Raw genomic sequence first — 19,104 nt, forward strand, 5'->3', positions numbered from 1 at the left:
AGGGAAATACACCGGGGTGTGACCTATAAGTTCATAAGGTAATCAAAAATTCCTTATGGTGTCCCAAAGTGGCTGGTGTATGAAAGAATTCAGATATCACTTCAAAAAAGTGAGTGGTGAGCTTGTCATTTCAAGACTCGTAATACCAGCGGGCATTAAAAAGCAGCGTTGGGACCTCTCAACGCTGCTTTTAAAGGCTAACGCAAGACTCGTAATCTAGCCGTATGTGTTCTTCCGAGTATCCTCTTTCTAGGAATTTATTTTTGAGTACTGAGGACTGTGCAATATAGTCTGAATTTCTTTTGCAGTTACGTTTCAGGAGAAAAGTAGAAAATATAATCAAGACACATTGGAAAGTCTTAAAGTCAGATCCACATCACATTGAAGCAGAGAGAAACAAAGATCTCCCAGTCCCTAAACACTTCAAAAAATGTAATAACAGCAACCTGAAATTTTTCAGATATACTGCAATAGCGAAAGTAAGATCGAACAAAAGAGGGGGAAATAAAGCTACAACACTCCTAAGAAAAGAAGCCCAATGGATTTGTGAACTCCAGACTTTAAGGCCCAAGGGGTTAAATATAGACTTTAGTCTAAATTGCTTCATAAATACCTAAAGCTAATGCAAGAAATCTACAAAAAATAACAATGCATATACTAATTTTTAATAATGACTCTTTTAGGCCACCTAATCTGATCAAAGATAAAAGTGGATCTGAACCACCGCCTCATTACCCTTTCCCTCGCCTGTATAATATGGGCTAACACAATTAGATGGACTCTATCAAAGCTAGCTCATTAACTAGAATGAACCTACTAAACCTCTGAAACTGATAAAACTGAAACAAATTCGGAGCTTGATAGATAGGCCCCAATGCCTTTATCGTTCTCTAGTTTGTTCTTTACATTGTTCTCTCTTTTTTCACATTGCTCCACATCACTTTGTGATTGCAATGACTCATTATACAAACCATATGGAACACATTTTTTATAGGAAGCAGAGAGATTGCTTTACATACTCTGCATATTCCGAGATAGATCACATCGCTGCTTAAGTGCAAATAAAAAATAACCAACATAGAAAGAAAATTGACAATGGTCATTCGGACATAAAGATTTGTACATCATCATGTAAAACCTACACTCCGCGATCATCAACCTAGGTTTCCCAATTAGGACCCACGAGAAGACTAATTAAAGGCATCTTGAACACTCAGAAGGATATGCTTGAGAAAGGCTGACCAATACAGCCGAAACGTGTTGCAATATCCTGTTTCTGAGTCTCTTTCCACACTCAGATTTGCCGTAGAGCAGATTAAGAGTATGGAGGTGACCAGGCCCACAGGAAGTGAGAGCACGGACACGCCAAATGCTGATACACCCTGTATCCAGCTGCTCCATGACCTGCAAAATCTGTAATAAGGATCCCCAAAACACAGACGGACTACGGGCACATTGAAAGCCCAAAAGACGCCAAAACAATTGCGGACTATGGGCAGATTTGAAGACCCGCAACGAATCTAAACAGAATCCACCTTCGGATAACTGCAATACCCACAACAAAGTTTGAAAGAAAGAAAACCATTGACCGAATGCAACGCTGAAATATACTACAAACAGCGGAGCTTCAGAGTCAAATAATGACAAAACCACCTGGGCAGAGGGCGGATTAGAAACCCTACACCCTCCATTCCGACAACAAAACAGGGTATCATTAGTGACTCACCCGTCACCAACGGACCAAAAAGGGTACTAAGGTTAGAGATGCATTTTTAATAATACTCTCACCACGCATAACTGCACTTAGAAACTGGCATTCCACTACGGTTGCCACCCAGCCGGTATTTTATCGACACGGCTGGTATTTTTAAGGTTCATGTCAATGTAGAAAATAAAGAATACATATTGAAAGAGAGCCCCTGTCAAAGTAAAACTGCTTCTGAGTGTGATAAATAATAGTTATAAACAAATGAGCATTTAAAATCAGTCCTATCAGCTTTAGTTTTTGAGTTATGCTGTTTAATAATGTATTCAAATTTATGTTAATGAAATTTCCAAGAAAGGTGGCAACCCTTAATCCCACCAAAGGCCTCCTATAGTCCATAACCGATATCGGCCATAACACTAAGCGGACTGAGAAAATCTCTCTGATACTACTAGCCGTTCAGCCTCCTTTTTTCTACAAACGCTTCACGAACTGAAAATCAACATTTGACCCTATTACGCTATTTTTTTCTTAAATTTTTTCGTTTCTGTATGAATTTCTAAATGCGCAAATGTGCTTTTAAAGGTCGGCCAACCTGTTGTCTCTCTATTAGTAATCTTTTGATTAACATCGCAAACTGCTTTTTAGCACGTTCCATCTGTGATCAGTTCTTTCTATGAAATAACGTATTAATTACATTTCATCTAGTGTGTACCAATTTCTATAAACCAACTATTTTGTTTAGATCTTGTGTATACACTGAAGGTACCTTTATAAAGTACATATGTACTATTTTTTACATTGTCTTCTTATATTTTACTGTTGACATTTTATACTTTGCTATTTATAGATTGTATGAAATACCATTTCTTATATGCTGCTGTTTTTATGAGATTTTATTATATACACATTCTATAGCATAAATAAAAATATAATTTTTTGAATATACATTTTTTATTGATTTATATTTACTCAATTATATATATATGATTATTTTAAAAAAAGGTTATACATAAACCCCCTTTTTCTCCAGTTTGGTATTAGCTACCCAGCGCTCTTTTTTTTCTCACCACATCAATCCCTGAACACATCCTTTGGTAGATTAGAGGAAGCTTCCTTTTGAAAAAAGAGCTTACCTAAACAGTGCAGAGAATATATCCCTACCGGTACACATTGGGGCCCATTTATCAAGCTCCGAATAGAGCTTGGGGGCCTGTGTTTCTGGTGAGCCTGCAGGCTCTCCAGAAACACCAGTTATGAAGCAGCAGTCTAAATACCGCTGCACCATAACCTGTCCGCCTGCTCTGAACAGGCAGACAGACATCGCCGCAATTCAACCTGATCGAGTACGATCGGGTTGATTGACACCCCTTGCTGGTGGCCAATTGGCCGAGAATCTGCAGGGGGTGGCATTGCACCAGAGAGCGTATTGCTCTCCGCATTCAGCGAGGTCTGTCGGACCTGATCCACACTGTCGGATCAGGTCCGACAGACCTTTGTTAAATAGGGGCCATTGACTCTATGGGTAATGAACAGTACTTTTACTATGGGGTAAATTTATTAAATGTTAAGCAGACATAATTCACTGTAGCGGATCATGTCTGCTCGACATCGCTAAATGCCGATAGCGCACGCTGTCTGCATTTATCGTTTCACAAGCATTTCTAGTGAAATATTTGTGCAATGCCATCTCCTGCTCACTGGCGGCCAATCAGCTTCTAGCAGGGGCTGTCAATCATCCTGATCTAATGAGCGCTGCTTCTTAACTTCCATTTCAGGCTCGATGGGCTTCCTAAGCAGCATTTGTAAATGGAGCCCTATGTGTTTAATGCCTTTGAAGGGTTAAATAAACAGATGAGCAGGGTCACTAGTCTCACAATCACATGCTCTAACAAATTAGATTATGTGAGTTTACATCTGGGGCTCTATTTAACAAGCTCCGTATGGAGCTTTATGGCCCCTGTTTCTGGCGAGTCTTCAGACTCGCCAGAAACAGCAGTTATGAAGCAGCGGTCACAAAGACCGCTGCTCCATAACCTGTCTGCCTGCTCTAAACAGGCGGACAGACATCGCCGGAAATCAACCCAATCGAGTACGATCGGGTTGATTGACACCCCCCTGCTGGCAGCCGATTGGCCGCGAGTCTGCAGGGGGCGGCGTTGCGCGAGCAGCTCTTGTGTATTGCTCTCTGCATTCAGCGAGGTCTGTCGGACCTGATCCGCACTGTCGGATCAGGTCTGACAGACATTGATAACTAGAGGCCCTGTTATTTGATTTAGCCTTATACTATGTAACTAGTACGACACTATTGTTTTATTAAATTCTGTGCACTCAAAAATCCCATCAAAATGAACACAATAGCAGTGGTGGCTCTAGAAATTAATATTTGGGGGTCTAACAAAGGTGGTGAACATAATATATAGAGTCCTTTGCAGCTTAACTGGGGTGCTACATGCGCTGCAAGTAAATTTGTAGGGTGCACAGTACTAATTAATGAAAACCACCACTGCACAATAAAATGTGAGATGTGAGCTTGAATTATGTGTAACAATCTTTCACCTAAATTACAAGTTTTGTGGTATGGTGCGGAATAGCTTTAGCGCTGAAAAATTGCGCTTGGAATATGCAAGTCACCCATATTACAAGTCGTGGCGGGACAGCTATAATGCAAGTGTTTTAGCCTGTAATGCAACACTCCATTTCGCACTCAAAAAATGATGTTGGAGTGCGGGATTTCCATATCGCTGTATTACTGGTTGTGTGGTCTGGCTAAAATGCTTGCGTTACAGTCTATACCACCGTGATACAGCTTAACACACCATACCGCACAGCAATAGAAGGTTTCTCAGTATCTTGTAATGGCAGCACTATGGAAAGTGCGATACCGCTTTATTTACGCTCCCGGTTTAGCTCACAACTTGTAATTTTGGTGATTGTATTCTTCACGTGATATTAACACATATCTCTTAATAGGCTGGAAATGTGTTATGTGAACAGAGGGACATTTCCTGTCCTGCTTGTGAGCAGAAGACTCAGGACTGCCTGAATGGTACGTAACATCAGTTTGTAAAATCAAGGAAATGAATATTAAATCTTAAAAGCTCAGTTGTCCAACTTGTTTCTGCAGAACTCCCGGATTCCTTTTACACAAAACATTCTACAATTGTTTTTCAAAGAGATGACTCCCCAAACCTAATAGAAGCTACTTCTTCTGAATCAAGCCGACTGTCTCTAGTTCAAATACTGACTTCAAGAAGGAACACCGCAACAACAGAGACCATTATGTCTCATTCAACCACCTTGAATCCCTTGCTTCAGTCTCCAGATGTCCCTGTAACCCCATATAAAACACAGATCTCTGCTCAGTCTTCTTCATCTGATGGGTCTTTAATGGATTCACCTTTATCAAGTTTTCCTACATCCATTTTCTTTCAATCTCAGCAGTTTCCCTCCTCTACTACAACCCACCCTTCCTATAAATTGTCTAAAATAGATCCATCTATATCTCCTAAGAATCATGAGGTTGTACAGGTTATTTCACCCGTTGTAGACCTCTCGTCTTATAGTACCACGGTGTCTGCGAATACATCTGTATCTAGGTACTCTCCAGAATCATCTACTAAACACTTAGGTCTTTCTAGCTCCTCTCAACATCCAGTAAGGTTGTCTCTTCTTCCTGAGCATAGCGCTCAGCCCTCCATCTTACCTAAAAATGTAGCAACTTCCACTCTGGCCCCTACACGATTTCCTAGCAATGTCTTCAATCTCGATGAGTTTCAGATGCAAGAGAAACACGTTGATATGAAAAGCATTGGCCTAGTGCCTGTACAAATAACAGGTAAGGTTTTTTTTCTGTAATTTATTCTCTGCATAAAATGGATATGAATTACCAATTTTTCTTTCTTTCATGTTTCAGATAGAACATACAATTTTAAACAATTTTTACTTCTAATATCAAATTTGGTTCATTCTCTTAGTATTCTTTGTTGAATTAGCAGCAATGCACTACTGAGATGTAGCTGAACACATCAGGTGAGCCAACAAGAAGAGGCATACAGGTATACCTCACTTTACAGCGCTTCACTTTACAGCGCTTCGCTAATACATCGCTTTGTGGAGTTCAAGTTCAACCTCCAATGATTTTGAAGCAGTGCTGTAATCATCGTGAGATTGAGATAAAAGTGACTGGCACCATTTTGTTATGCTTTGTTCACTCTGTTTACATCATTACAGTGCAATCTGTGTCTCAGTGCTATAGTCTGGCACATTTTACTACAGTAATTGTCAGTATTTTACAGGTACAGTATTTATTGAATACTAATTGAATACTGTGCTGTGCTAGTGTTAAACTAAACGCAGCATTATTGCACCCCTAATATATGTTAGTTCAAACATGTTTTTAAAGTGATGGTAAATTCTCCCCTTTTTAAAATCAGATCTGGAATGTAAGCGCTATTTTAGATGGAGTTTAATTCATTAGCTGTAATGAAGATGCAGTATAACATGCTTTTTAATATAGATATGAAATTCAAATACTGCATGCTCCTCCGCCCACTTCAAAAGTAAACTTTTCTGTGAGCTAACAGATTGAATTGTTGTCCAATCAGCACTCTCCCCATATGGCACTTTTGTTGTAGCTAGAGCATTGATTGGAGAGTAATTCAATCATTTAGCTGACAGGAAAATTGACTTTTGAAGTGGGTGGTGTAACGTGGGGTATTTGAATTTCATATCTATATTAATAACTAAGTTATAGTGCATCTTCATTGCACATGATGAATAAAACCCCATCTAAAATAGCGCTTACATTCCAGATCTGATTTTTAAAAGGGGAGAGTTTACCATCACTTTAAGTCTTTAAACACACTGGCAAGTGAAAAGAAAGCTAAAACTACCTTGTTTCACTTTAAGGTGGTTTTCACTTTACAGCCGGGCTCCAGTCCCTAACCCGCTGTATGAGTGGGGTATACCTGTATATGTGCAGCCACCAATCAACAGCTAGCATCCAGTAGTGCTGCTCCTGGGCCTACCTAGTTATGCTTTTCAACAAACCAAGAAAACAAAGCATATTAGATAATAGAAGAAAATTGGAAAGTTCTTTAAAATGACTTGATCTTTCTGAATATGAGAGTTTAATTTTGATTGTATTGTCCATTTAAAGGGAAAATAACCACTAAAGAAATGCTGTACCTAATAATGTATTCAAAGCAAAGATTATCTACACTTGGTAAACCCTTTAATAGTACAATCTCAAGGTGTCTAATGTTCCTTTATTTATGGCAAAACGCACCTGAGCCTGCAGCATTCTTTGTAGTGATTGCCTAAATTAGCTTAGAGGAAAAGTTAATTTAACTCTTTCCCTAACTGACCACAAACATGGGCCTCTATTTAACAAAGTCTGGTGGACCTGATCCGACAGTGCGGATCAGGTCCGCAAGACCTCGCTGAATACGGAGAGCAATACTCTCTCCGTATTCAGCATTGCACCAGCAGCTCACAAGAACTGTTGGTGCAACGCCACCCCCTGCAGACTCGCGGCCAATGGGTTGCCAGCAGGGGGTGTCAATCAACCCGATCATACTCGATCGGGTTGAATTGTTGCGATTTCTGTCCGCCTGCTCAGAGCAGGCGGACAGGTTATGGGGCAGTGGTCTTTGTGACCGCTGCTTCATAACTGCTGTTTCTGGCGAGTTTGAAGACTCGCCAGAAACACGAGCCGTCAAGCTCCTTTCGTAGCTTGATAGAGAGGCCCCATGGATTCCACAAGGTAGTCTAGGGTTGTATCTCTGAGTTTGCAAAATTTGGTAAATAATAAAACAATAATTTTAAAATGTTTCTTTTGTACAACAGTATTTAATTGCTGATATATGCTTGTTTTTTATTCAGTTATAGGTAAAGCTTGTATCTGAATGGTAGGACCCAAGGGGTAATAAAAGGTTCTTTACATTTTTCCTGAAACCCCAAAATATCACCAATGCTGAGAGTTAGTTATTGTGGTTATGGCAATCACCTGACAGCTGTATGGTCAGGGAATAATTACTGCATTAAAGGGGGTCTCATGTCCCTCTGTGTAGGGTAGGGGGAAACAGAGGGTACACCTTACTGCCTGGTTTTGTTTCATAAGCTCATGATTAAAGTAATCACTGTTACCATGGGTATTTGACTCCTATTTCAACCATTTTAGTGCTTATTTTGGAGTTTAAGAGTTTATTTTAAGATCCAAGAGCAATCTCAAAGTCCCTTAATAGACAGGTGATTGCAATGGTAATTAAAATCTCCTGCTACCTAGAGGGCCACTATATCCGTAATAAGAATGAGGTTAGACTATGCACTTTTTGTAGCAGAACAAAAATACAAGCAATATGGATTGCACTCCCACGATGTTAACAATCCATCCAGTGAGATTTTATGCTCTCCATTTGTAATCTGTAATCTTACTGGTCCAATTCAGTTTTCTACTAGTCCCAGGCTCTACTAATCCCTCTAACATTTAAATCTCAGGTTGGTCTGTAAGGGGTTTGGATTCTGGCCATTCCTGATTTAAGAAACTAACCACAGACTGCTTTATGTAGCATATCCAAATATTCATTTACTACAAATGTATCTGGCTTTTACAGTGGATCTTCTCTATACTTTGCTGTGGGAGTGATTCATCTGTATTTTTTTCTGAATTGATTCAGCTTGATAATCAGTAGAGCTTGTTCATGTTCTTTGCAAACTTGTTTATTCAACATCAGCATTGACTGATTCAAGGGAATTTTTAGCACATATATTTTAAAGGAACACGGAAGTCAAAAGTAAACCTTTATGATTCAGATAGAGCGTTCATCTGTCTTGAGCACTATAACTATTACGCTGCTGCCATATAGTGATGAGGACAAGTGCAAAAGCCGATCCCAGCATCCTTCCCTGAAATTAGCTTTTTTTCAACAAAGGGGACCAAGAGAAAGAGCTAAATTTGATAACAGAAGGACATTGGAAATGAACGCTTTATCTGAATCACAAAAGTTAAATTCTGACATGTCCCTTTAAGCATTTCTTTTCAATGTAATACCTGATTTTGTTACAGTGTTAGATGTTAGATTTAGGGGCCAATTAATCAAGGGCCGAATGACCCCTGATGCCCCTGTTTCCGCATGATCCTTCAGACACGCCAGAAACAGCAGTTATGAAGCAGCGGTCTTAAGACCGCTGCTCCTTAACTGGTCAGCTGCCTCTGAGGCTGCGGACATCAATCCGCTCGATCGTGTACGATGGGGTTGATTGACACCCGCTGATAGTGGCCGATTGGCCGTGAATCTGCAGGGGACAGCATTGCACAAGCAGTTCACTAGAACTGCTTGTGCAATGTTAAATGCCAACAGCGTATGCTGTCGGCATTCAGTGATGTCTGGCGGGCATGATACGCTACAGCGTATAATGTCCGCCAGACTTTGATAAATTGGCCTCTTAGGGGGCCGATTTATCAAGCTCCGTATGGCTCACCGGAAACAGGCGCGCCGGAAACAGAAGTTATGAAGCAGCGGTCTAAAGACCGCTGCTCCATAACGTGTCCATCTGCTCTGAGGCCACGGACAGAAATCAACCCGATCAAATACGATCGGGTTGATTGGCACCCCCCGCTCGCACTATGATAAATCTACTAAGTCTTTAAAATGAATGAAAGTTTCCTGTTGTTGTTAAGATAGAAATCTAGAAGTTTGTGCAGGGTAAGAGCAGACATCAAGTTGTCCCATATGTCATTTTTTTTATTTCTAGGGTGCTCTTTAAATGGCTTCAACATTACCAGCGGCTCCATCTTTATTGCAGACACGGACAACTGCATGCACTGTGACTCTCTGGTAAAACAACACTAAGGCTCAAACATTATTAACAAGTTCCTCCTACCATGGGAATTATTTCAGTTTTCAAACGTTAAGGGCCAGATTATGAGTGGAGCGCAAATTAACACTTCCGGTCGAGGGCTAGCTGCGCTAGAAATAAGCTTTTTGTGTTTGTCAGGTTGCGCTTATATTACAAGTTGAAAGTAAAAACTGTTTTCAGTCTCGCACTAAACCAAACTAGCGCAAAAAGCCAAAGTTAGAATATTGCGTGCAAGTTCACATATTCCCCCATAGAAGTCAATGGAGAAAAAAAAAGTGGAAAAAACCCACTCTTGCGCAAACCCAATCGCATATTCATTTGTGCTAACCTGACATGAAAATATGAACATTTCACATTCCAATGGTCTTCACATACAAGAATATGTACTATTTATTTATATCTGATGTTTATTGGTAAAATATATATCTATACATATTTATATATATATATATATATATATATATATATATATATATATATAAAGCTGCACCCAGGTGGTAAATCACCATAGAACAGGCTAACAATGGTATTGAGCCAGTTGTTCGTTCCTGTGAGTGCACTTCTCTCTGTATGTGTATATATATATATATATATATATATATATACATACAATCATACACAAGCGTATAGAGATAAAAGTGCTAGTAGCAATAATAGGTATAGAAACACATAATATATATAAAAAAACATGTATGTATATATGTGTGCACAAAATATACGTTGATATTCACAAAATACCCAATAAAATGTTGTATAATATTGGTATTGGTATGAAAGTGCAATGATGTATATAAATTCAATAGTTCTCCTTCCAGTCAAAATTGAAATGCAACTTCTAATTGATCCCCTTTTGGGTGTCCACTTACTTCATACTACCTCAATCGCTATGAGGTAAGTATTAGACGTATCCAGGTGTATCTGCTCTTAAGTGAATGTTTTCACAGTAGCTCCTCTTGGGTAGATGATGCCTTTTTATCAGTGGTAGAAACCTCCAGGTTAGAAGCTTTCTCCCAGGTCACTGAATATTCTTGTGGTTCTCATAGAATATTAAATGAAAAAAACCCAGCAAAATAGTGTAATACTGTTTTTTTAAAATTACAAGTAAAAAACATTTAATACATCTCACTCACATTTAAAAACCTCATGTATGAGGTATTTATATGGCACTTAGAAATTCCACCAACTGGTGTTCTTCTTTTCAAAAGACAGTGTAGCTAGTTCTCTCTCTCTTAGCCTTAAACGTTATAGAAAATATAGCCAGTCTTTGGAACAGATGTTTCCTTCTAGTGCTCGATCCCAAATTAGGAGTTAAATTTCAAATACACAATTTAAAAACTCAAAAGCTTAAAAAACACAAAAAAACAGCAAGGGTCTGTATATTGAAAGACCCCAATCTTGCTACCCTTACGCGTTTCGAAGGTCAATAAAGCCTTTCAGAGCTCCTTCTTCGGACCCCAATCTTGCTACCCTTACGCGTTTCGAAGGTCAATAAAGGCTTTCAGAGCAATATATATATATCAAAAAAATGTATGAGTAAGAAAGAAACAAATAAATATTTCTCACAACTTATATAGCATGGTTACTGCCGTTACTTGGTTGATACTGCATTTATTTATGTCTGTTTAAAATGACCATTTAGGATGTATTTTTGCTACTTTAGCACCTCTATATGGTTTATTATTTTGCTTCTAAGGCATGCACGTGAGGGTACCTTAGTTTTCCTGACCGGTCAGGTTTTTTCTATACTGTTCATTGTAGATGTAGTTTTCTACAATTTAGCATGATTGGCTTTTAGCACCTTGATTATTATTCTGTTGTAGTTGATTCAAGACCATCCTTAGTGGGGATGCAGTGTGTTTTTTAATTGAATTGCTGTACCAATACATTGTAACTATATCTATTTATCTAAGTGCTGTGTATTTTTTGTGACAAATGAGTGCTGAATTCCCTGTCTTTTTTTAAACAAAATATTTATTTGTTTCTTTCTTACTCATATATTTTTTTGCTATATTATTTATAAGGGTCTGCACCATTAGCCTTACTGGGCAATTCTTAGGGGGTAGTTCAGATTGTTTACTATCCCCTTTCTCTGCAGCCTCTTGCTAGCAATTGCTTCCCACTCTGTTTTTGGCTTCATTATATATATATATAGGAAAAAAACAAGGAAACTCCTCGGCACACCAGGGATGCAATAGGTAAAAAGCCAGTCTTTATTCAGTAGATGATAAAAACATAATCCTCATACAGCAACTTGGTAAAAACAATTTATATGAACTGGAACAGGGGGAACATCACCTCCTGTGACATCATACGCGTTTCATGCCTCTGGGGCACTTGTTCACTGATATATATATATATATGGGCCTATCAAGCTCCGAATGGAGCTTGAAGGCCCGTGTTTCTGGCGCTTTTATGAGTGTTTCTGTACTGGTGAATGTATTTTTAACAGATGGTTATTATGAGTGTAACTGTACTGTGTAATGTATTTTTTATCAGATGGTTATTATGAGTGTAACTGTACTGGTAATGTATTTTTATCAGATGGTTATTATGAGTGTAACTGTACTGTGTACTGTACTGTGTAATGCATTTTTATCAAATGGTTATTATGAGTGTAACTGTACTGTGTAATGTATTTTTATCAAATGATGTTAGTATGAGTGCAACTGTGCTGTGTAATGTATTTTTATCAGACAGTGTTATTATAAATGTAACTGTACTGTGTAATGCATTTTTATCAGATGGTGTTATTATGAGTGTAACTGTACTGTGTAATGTATTTTTTATCAGATGGTGTTATTATGAGTGTAACTGTACTGTGTCATGTATTTTTATCAGATGGTGTTATTATAAATATAACTGTACTGTGTAATGCATTTTTATCAGATGGTGCTATTATGAGTGTAACTGTACTGTGTAATGTATTTTTTATCAGATGGTTATTATGAGTGTAACTGTACTGTGTAATGTATTTTTATCAGATGGTTATTATGAGTGTAACTGTACTGTGTACTGTACTTTGTAATGCATTTTTATCAGATGGTTATTATGAGTGTAACTGCACTGTGTAATGTATTTTTATCAGATTGTGTTATTATGAGTGTAACTGTACTGTGTAATGCATTTTTATCAGATGTTATTATGAGTGTAACTGTACTGTGTAATGCATTTTTATCAGATGGTGTTATTATGAGTGTAACTGTACTGTGTAATGTATTTTTTATCAGATGGTGTTATTATGAGTGTAATTATACTATGTAATGCATTTTTATCAGATGGTGTTATTATGAGTGTAACTGTACTGTGTAATGTATTTTTTATCAGATGGTGTTATTATGAGTGTAACTGTACTGTGTCATGTATTTTTATCAGATGGTGTTATTATGAATATAACTGTGCTGTGTAATGCATTTTTATCAGATGGTGTTATTATGAGTGTAACTGTACTGTGTAATGTATTTTTTATCAGATGGTTATTATGAGTGTAACTGTACTGTGTAATGCATTTTTATCAGATGGTTATTATGAGTGTAACTGCACTGTGTTATGTATTTTTATCAGATGGTGTTATTATGAGTGTAACTGTACTGTGTCATGTATTTTTATCAGATGGTGTTATTATGAATATAACTGTGCTGTGTAATGCATTTTTATCAGATGGTGTTATTATGAGTGTAACTGTACTGTGTAATGTATTTTTTATCAGATGGTTATTATGAGTGTAACTGTACTGTGTAATGCATTTTTATCAGATGGTTATTATGAGTGTAACTGCACTGTGTTATGTATTTTTATCAGATGGTGTTATTATGAGTGTAACTGTACTGTGTAATGCATTTTTATCAGATGTTATTATGAGTGTAACTGTACTGTGTCATGTATTTTTTATCACGTGGTTATGAGTGTAACTGTACTGTGTAATGTATTTTTATCAGATGGTTATTATGAGTGTAACTGTACTGTGTAATGCATTTTTATCAGATGGTTATTATGAGTGTAACTGCACTGTGTAATTTATTTTTATCAGATGGTGTTATGAGTGTAACTGTACTGTGTAATGCATTTTTATCAGATGTTATTATGAGTGTAACTGTACTGTGTCATGTATTTTAATCAGATGGTTATTATGAGTTTAACTGTACTGTGTAATGCATTTTTATCAGATGGTGTTATGATGAGTGTAACTGTACTGTATAATGCATTTTTATCAGATGGTTATTATGAGTATAACTGTACTGTGTAATGCATTTTTATCAGATGGTTATTATGAGTGTAACTGTACCGTGTAATGCATTTTTATCAGATTGTTATTATGAGTGTAACTGTACTGTGTAATGCATTTTTATCAGATGTTATTATGAGTGTAACTGTACTGCGTAATGTATTTTTATCAGATGGTTATTATGAGTGTAACTGTACTGTGTAATGCATTTTTATCAGATGGTTATTATGAGTGTAACTGTACTGTGTAATGCATTTTTATCAGATGTTATGAGTGTAACTGTACTGTGTAATGTATTTTTATCAGATGGCTATTATGAGTGTAACTGTACTGTGTAATGCATTTTTAGCAGATGGTGTTATTATGAGTGTAACTGTACTGTGTAATGCATTTTTATCAGATGGTGTTATTATGAGTGTAACTGTACTGTGTAATGCATTTTTATCAGATGGTGTTATTATGAGTGTCACTGTACTGTGTAATGTATTTTTATCAGATGGTGTTATTATAAGTGTAACTGTACTGTGTAATGCATTTTTATCAGATGGTGTTATTATGAATGTAACTATACTGTGTAATGCATTTTTATCAGATGTTATTATGAGTGTAACTGTACTGTGTAATGCATTTTTATCAGATGGTGTTATTATGAGTGTAACTGTACTGTGTAATGCATTTTTATCAGATGGTGTTATTATGAGTGTAACTGTACTGTGTAATGTATTTTTTATCAGATGGTTATTATGAGTGTAACTGTACTGTGTCATGTATTTTTATCAGATGGTGTTATTATGAATATAACTGTGCTGTGTAATGCATTTTTATCAGATGGTGTTATTATGAGTGTAACTGTACTGTGTAATGTATTTTTTATCAGATGGTTATTATGAGTGTAACTGTACTGTGTAATGCATTTTTATCAGATGGTTATTATGAGTGTAACTGCACTGTGTTATGTATTTTTATCAGATGGTGTTATTATGAGTGTAACTGTACTGTGTCATGTATTTTTATCAGATGGTGTTATTATGAATATAACTGTGCTGTGTAATGCATTTTTATCAGATGGTGTTATTATGAGTGTAACTGTACTGTGTAATGTATTTTTTATCAGATGGTTATTATGAGTGTAACTGTACTGTGTAATGCATTTTTATCAGATGGTTATTATGAGTGTAACTGCACTGTGTTATGTATTTTTATCAGATGGTGTTATTATGAGTGTAACTGTACTGTGTAATGCATTTTTATCAGATGTTATTATGAGTGTAACTGTACTGTGTCATGTATTTTTTATCACGTGGTTATGAGTGTAACTGTACTGTGTAATGTATTTTTATCAGATGGTTATTATGAGTGTAACTGTACTGTGTAATGCATTTTTATCAGATGGTTATTATGAGTGTAACTGCACTGTGTAATTTATTTTTATCAGATGGTGTTATGAGTGTAACTGTACTGTGTAATGCATTTTTATCAGATGTTATTATGAGTGTAACTGTACTGTGTCATGTATTTTAATCAGATGGTTATTATGAGTTTAACTGTACTGTGTAATGCATTTTTATCAGATGGTGTTATGATGAGTGTAACTGTACTGTATAATGCATTTTTATCAGATGGTTATTATGAGTATAACTGTACTGTGTAATGCATTTTTATCAGATGGTTATTATGAGTGTAACTGTACCGTGTAATGCATTTTTATCAGATTGTTATTATGAGTGTAACTGTACTGTGTAATGCATTTTTATCAGATGTTATTATGAGTGTAACTGTACTGCGTAATGTATTTTTATCAGATGGTTATTATGAGTGTAACTGTACTGTGTAATGCATTTTTATCAGATGGTTATTATGAGTGTAACTGTACTGTGTAATGCATTTTTATCAGATGTTATGAGTGTAACTGTACTGTGTAATGTATTTTTATCAGATGGCTATTATGAGTGTAACTGTACTGTGTAATGCATTTTTAGCAGATGGTGTTATTATGAGTGTAACTGTACTGTGTAATGCATTTTTATCAGATGGTGTTATTATGAGTGTAACTGTACTGTGTAATGCATTTTTATCAGATGGTGTTATTATGAGTGTCACTGTACTGTGTAATGTATTTTTATCAGATGGTGTTATTATAAGTGTAACTGTACTGTGTAATGCATTTTTATCAGATGGTGTTATTATGAGTGTAACTATACTGTGTAATGCATTTTTATCAGATGTTATTATGAGTGTAACTGTACTGTGTAATGCATTTTTATCAGATGGTGTTATTATGAGTGTAACTGTACTGTGTAATGCATTTTTATCAGATGGTGTTATTATGAGTGTAACTGTACTGTGTAATGTATTTTTTATCAGATGGTTATTATGAGTGTAACTGTACTGTGTACTGTACTGTGTAATGCATTTTTTATCAGATGGTTATTATGAGTGTAACTGTACTGGGTACTGTACTGTGTAATGCATTTTTATCAGATGGTGTTATTATGAGTGTAACTGTACTGTGTAATGTATTTTTTATCAGATGGTTATTATGAGTGTAACTGTACTATGTACTGTACTGTGTAATGCATTTTTATCAGATGTTATTATGAGTGTAACTGTACTGTGTAATGCATTTTTATCAGATGGTTATTATGAGTGTAACTGTACTGTGTAATGTATTTTTTATCAGATGGTTATTATGAGTGTAACTGTACTGTGTAATGTATTTTTATCAGATGGTGTTATGAGTGTAACTGTACTGTGTAATACATTTTTATCAGATGGTGTTATTATGAGTGTAACTGTACTGTGTAAATCATTTTTATCAGATGGTGTTATTATGAGTGTAACTGTACTGTGTCATGTATTTTTATCAGATGGTGTTATTATAAATGTAACTGTACTGTGTAATGCATTTTTATCAGATGGTGTTATGAGTGTAACTGTACTGTGTAATACATTTTTATCAGATGGTGTTATGAGTGTAACTGTACTGTGTAATACATTTTTATCAGATGGTGTTATTATGAGTGTAACTGTACTGTGTAAATCATTTTTATCAGATGGTGTTATTATGAGTGTAACTGTACTGTGTAATGTATTTTTTATCAGATGGTGTTATTATGAGTGTAACTGTACTGTGTAATGCATTTTTATCAGATGGTGTTATGATGAGTGTAACTGTACTGTATAATGCATTTTTATCAGATGGTGTTATTATGAGTGTAACTGTACTGTGTAATGCATTTTTGATGTGTTTTGTGCAACTTTTATGTTTGCGAACCAGTTAACCAGAGCACTGAAGTTGCGATCGCGTTTACTTTCAACTTGTGATGCAAGCATTAACCCCGACGAGCGTAAACACCTGCGCAAACACCTGGGATAAACCCCTTATGGCTCGGGCGCAAATGTTTGCGCTCCACTCATTATCTTGCCCTATATTGTTATCTATTCATTTAAGGGACATGAAACCAACATTTTTCTGTCATGATTCAGTGTGTTGACGTAACTATTTCTCACATAACCTTGGATGACTTACATGAATTAAATTCTGTTGGTGCTTTTTTGACACTATTTAAAGGGACATGAAACCCTAAATTTCTCTGTCATGATTCAGATAGAGCAGCAATTTTAAACAACTTTCTAATTTACTTCTATTATTACATTCTTTGTTCTCTTGGTATCTTTTGTTAAAAAACAGGTATGTAAGCTGAGGCGTGTGCATGTGTCTGGAGCACTAAATGGGAGCAGTTTTGCAAGCACTATTTCCTGTTATGTAGTGCATCAGATGCCTACCTAGGTATCTCTTCAACACAGAATATCATGGGAACAAAGCAAATTTGATAATAGAAGTAAATTGGAAACTTTTTAAAAGTAGTTTGTTCTGTCTGAGTCACAAAAGAAAATGTTTTTGTTTCATATCTTTTTAAGGGGCTAATGTGTTCTATTTGGGATTATGGGGGATATTTATCAAGCTGTCAACTATGTTGCATTCGCCGGCATCAATACGCTTGCCTAACATTGCCAAACATTGCGGCCGCGGATCTCAATACGATCTCCATATTTAAAAAAAAAAGCTGTCAAAAACACAAGCACCAAGTACGGGGCGATGAGCATCGGACTGTTAACTGTCATCGATGACGCTGCTATTCGTGTTTTTCCCAACTTTATTTATAACATGTCACTAAACGCCGCCACTATACTAAAATGTTAACCCCTATCCTGCCGCTCCCCGACATCGCTGCACCCTAAATAAAGTTATTAACCTCTATCCCGCCGCTCCCCAACATCGCCGCAACCTAAATAAACGTATTAACCCCTAAACCTCTGGCCTCCCACATCACCACCACTTACTAAACTTATTAACCCCCAAACAGCCCTCCACATTGCAAAAAACTATATTAAGCTATTAAACCATAAACCTAACAATCTCCTAACTTTAAATTAAAATTACAACATCCCTATCTTCAAATAAATTAAAACTTACTTATAGATTTAAAAAAAACTAATTTAAACTATTAATTAACCTACTCTAACTATTATACTACAGTTACATTAAACTACCAATTAAGTAAACTAAATTACATATTAAACAAACCTAACCCTACTAAAATTATTTAAATATACTAAAGTGTTTAGACTCTGGGTTTATGTTAGTGTGTAAGGTGTAAACGTAACTTGTTTTCTACCATAGAAGTCAATGTGGTATATTTCATTGTCTTGCAGCATCGAACATAAGCTTTCGGTGCTTTTAGACTTCCATTGATTTCTATGGCATCTGTGGCCTCAAGGGTGGCGGATTGAAAACCAGGTACACTCTGTCGGAATAGCCGTGAGCGTACCTGTTAACTATTTGATAAATGGGAAAAAGCGACAAATAGAGCCAAATGTGTATTCGTAACATCTGTAGTGACGTAAGCATCAATCTGTGTCGGATTGAGATCGCCGGTTCATATGTTACATCACAAATTTCAACATTTGCTGGTCTTGAGGCTTTGATAGCTAGGTCGGATCAATCTCACAACTATTATGACACGGAATTCCAGCGTATTTGCTGTTGACAGCTTGATAAATAGGCCCCTATGAGTTTACTTGTTAATATTGGGGGTGCTTATAGTTTAACTGTTGTTGAACTGTCTGTTCCTAACCTGATCATTGGATTTGCTAGACCAGTCACTTGTCCCTTGGCTGACTTGTCTCTTGTTGCCCTCTGGTTTAATGTCTTCCTGAGTCCGACACTGTATTGCTTCTGCCTGGCTAATCACCCTATTCATCTGATCCTTTGTGACCTTGTCTATATATATTGTGTGGGTCACATCCTGAG

The 19,104-nt window shown here is 36.6% G+C and overlaps 1 protein-coding gene across 1 annotated transcript in view; it reads left to right on the forward strand.

Moving 5' to 3' along the window:
• Positions 1-19,104, forward strand: part of VWCE (von Willebrand factor C and EGF domains) — a 282,410-nt gene that overhangs the window by 233,708 nt on the left and 29,598 nt on the right. Inside the window, exons 25-27 of the mRNA XM_053720451.1 lie at positions 4,679-4,754; positions 4,833-5,543; positions 9,464-9,546. Coding sequence (XP_053576426.1) covers positions 4,679-4,754; positions 4,833-5,543; positions 9,464-9,546 — 870 coding nt within the window. The remainder of the gene's footprint in view (positions 1-4,678; positions 4,755-4,832; positions 5,544-9,463; positions 9,547-19,104) is intronic.

The sequence above is a fragment of the Bombina bombina genome, chromosome 7 (genome assembly GCF_027579735.1).
Source record: "Bombina bombina isolate aBomBom1 chromosome 7, aBomBom1.pri, whole genome shotgun sequence".
Classification (NCBI taxonomy): domain Eukaryota; kingdom Metazoa; phylum Chordata; class Amphibia; order Anura; family Bombinatoridae; genus Bombina; species Bombina bombina.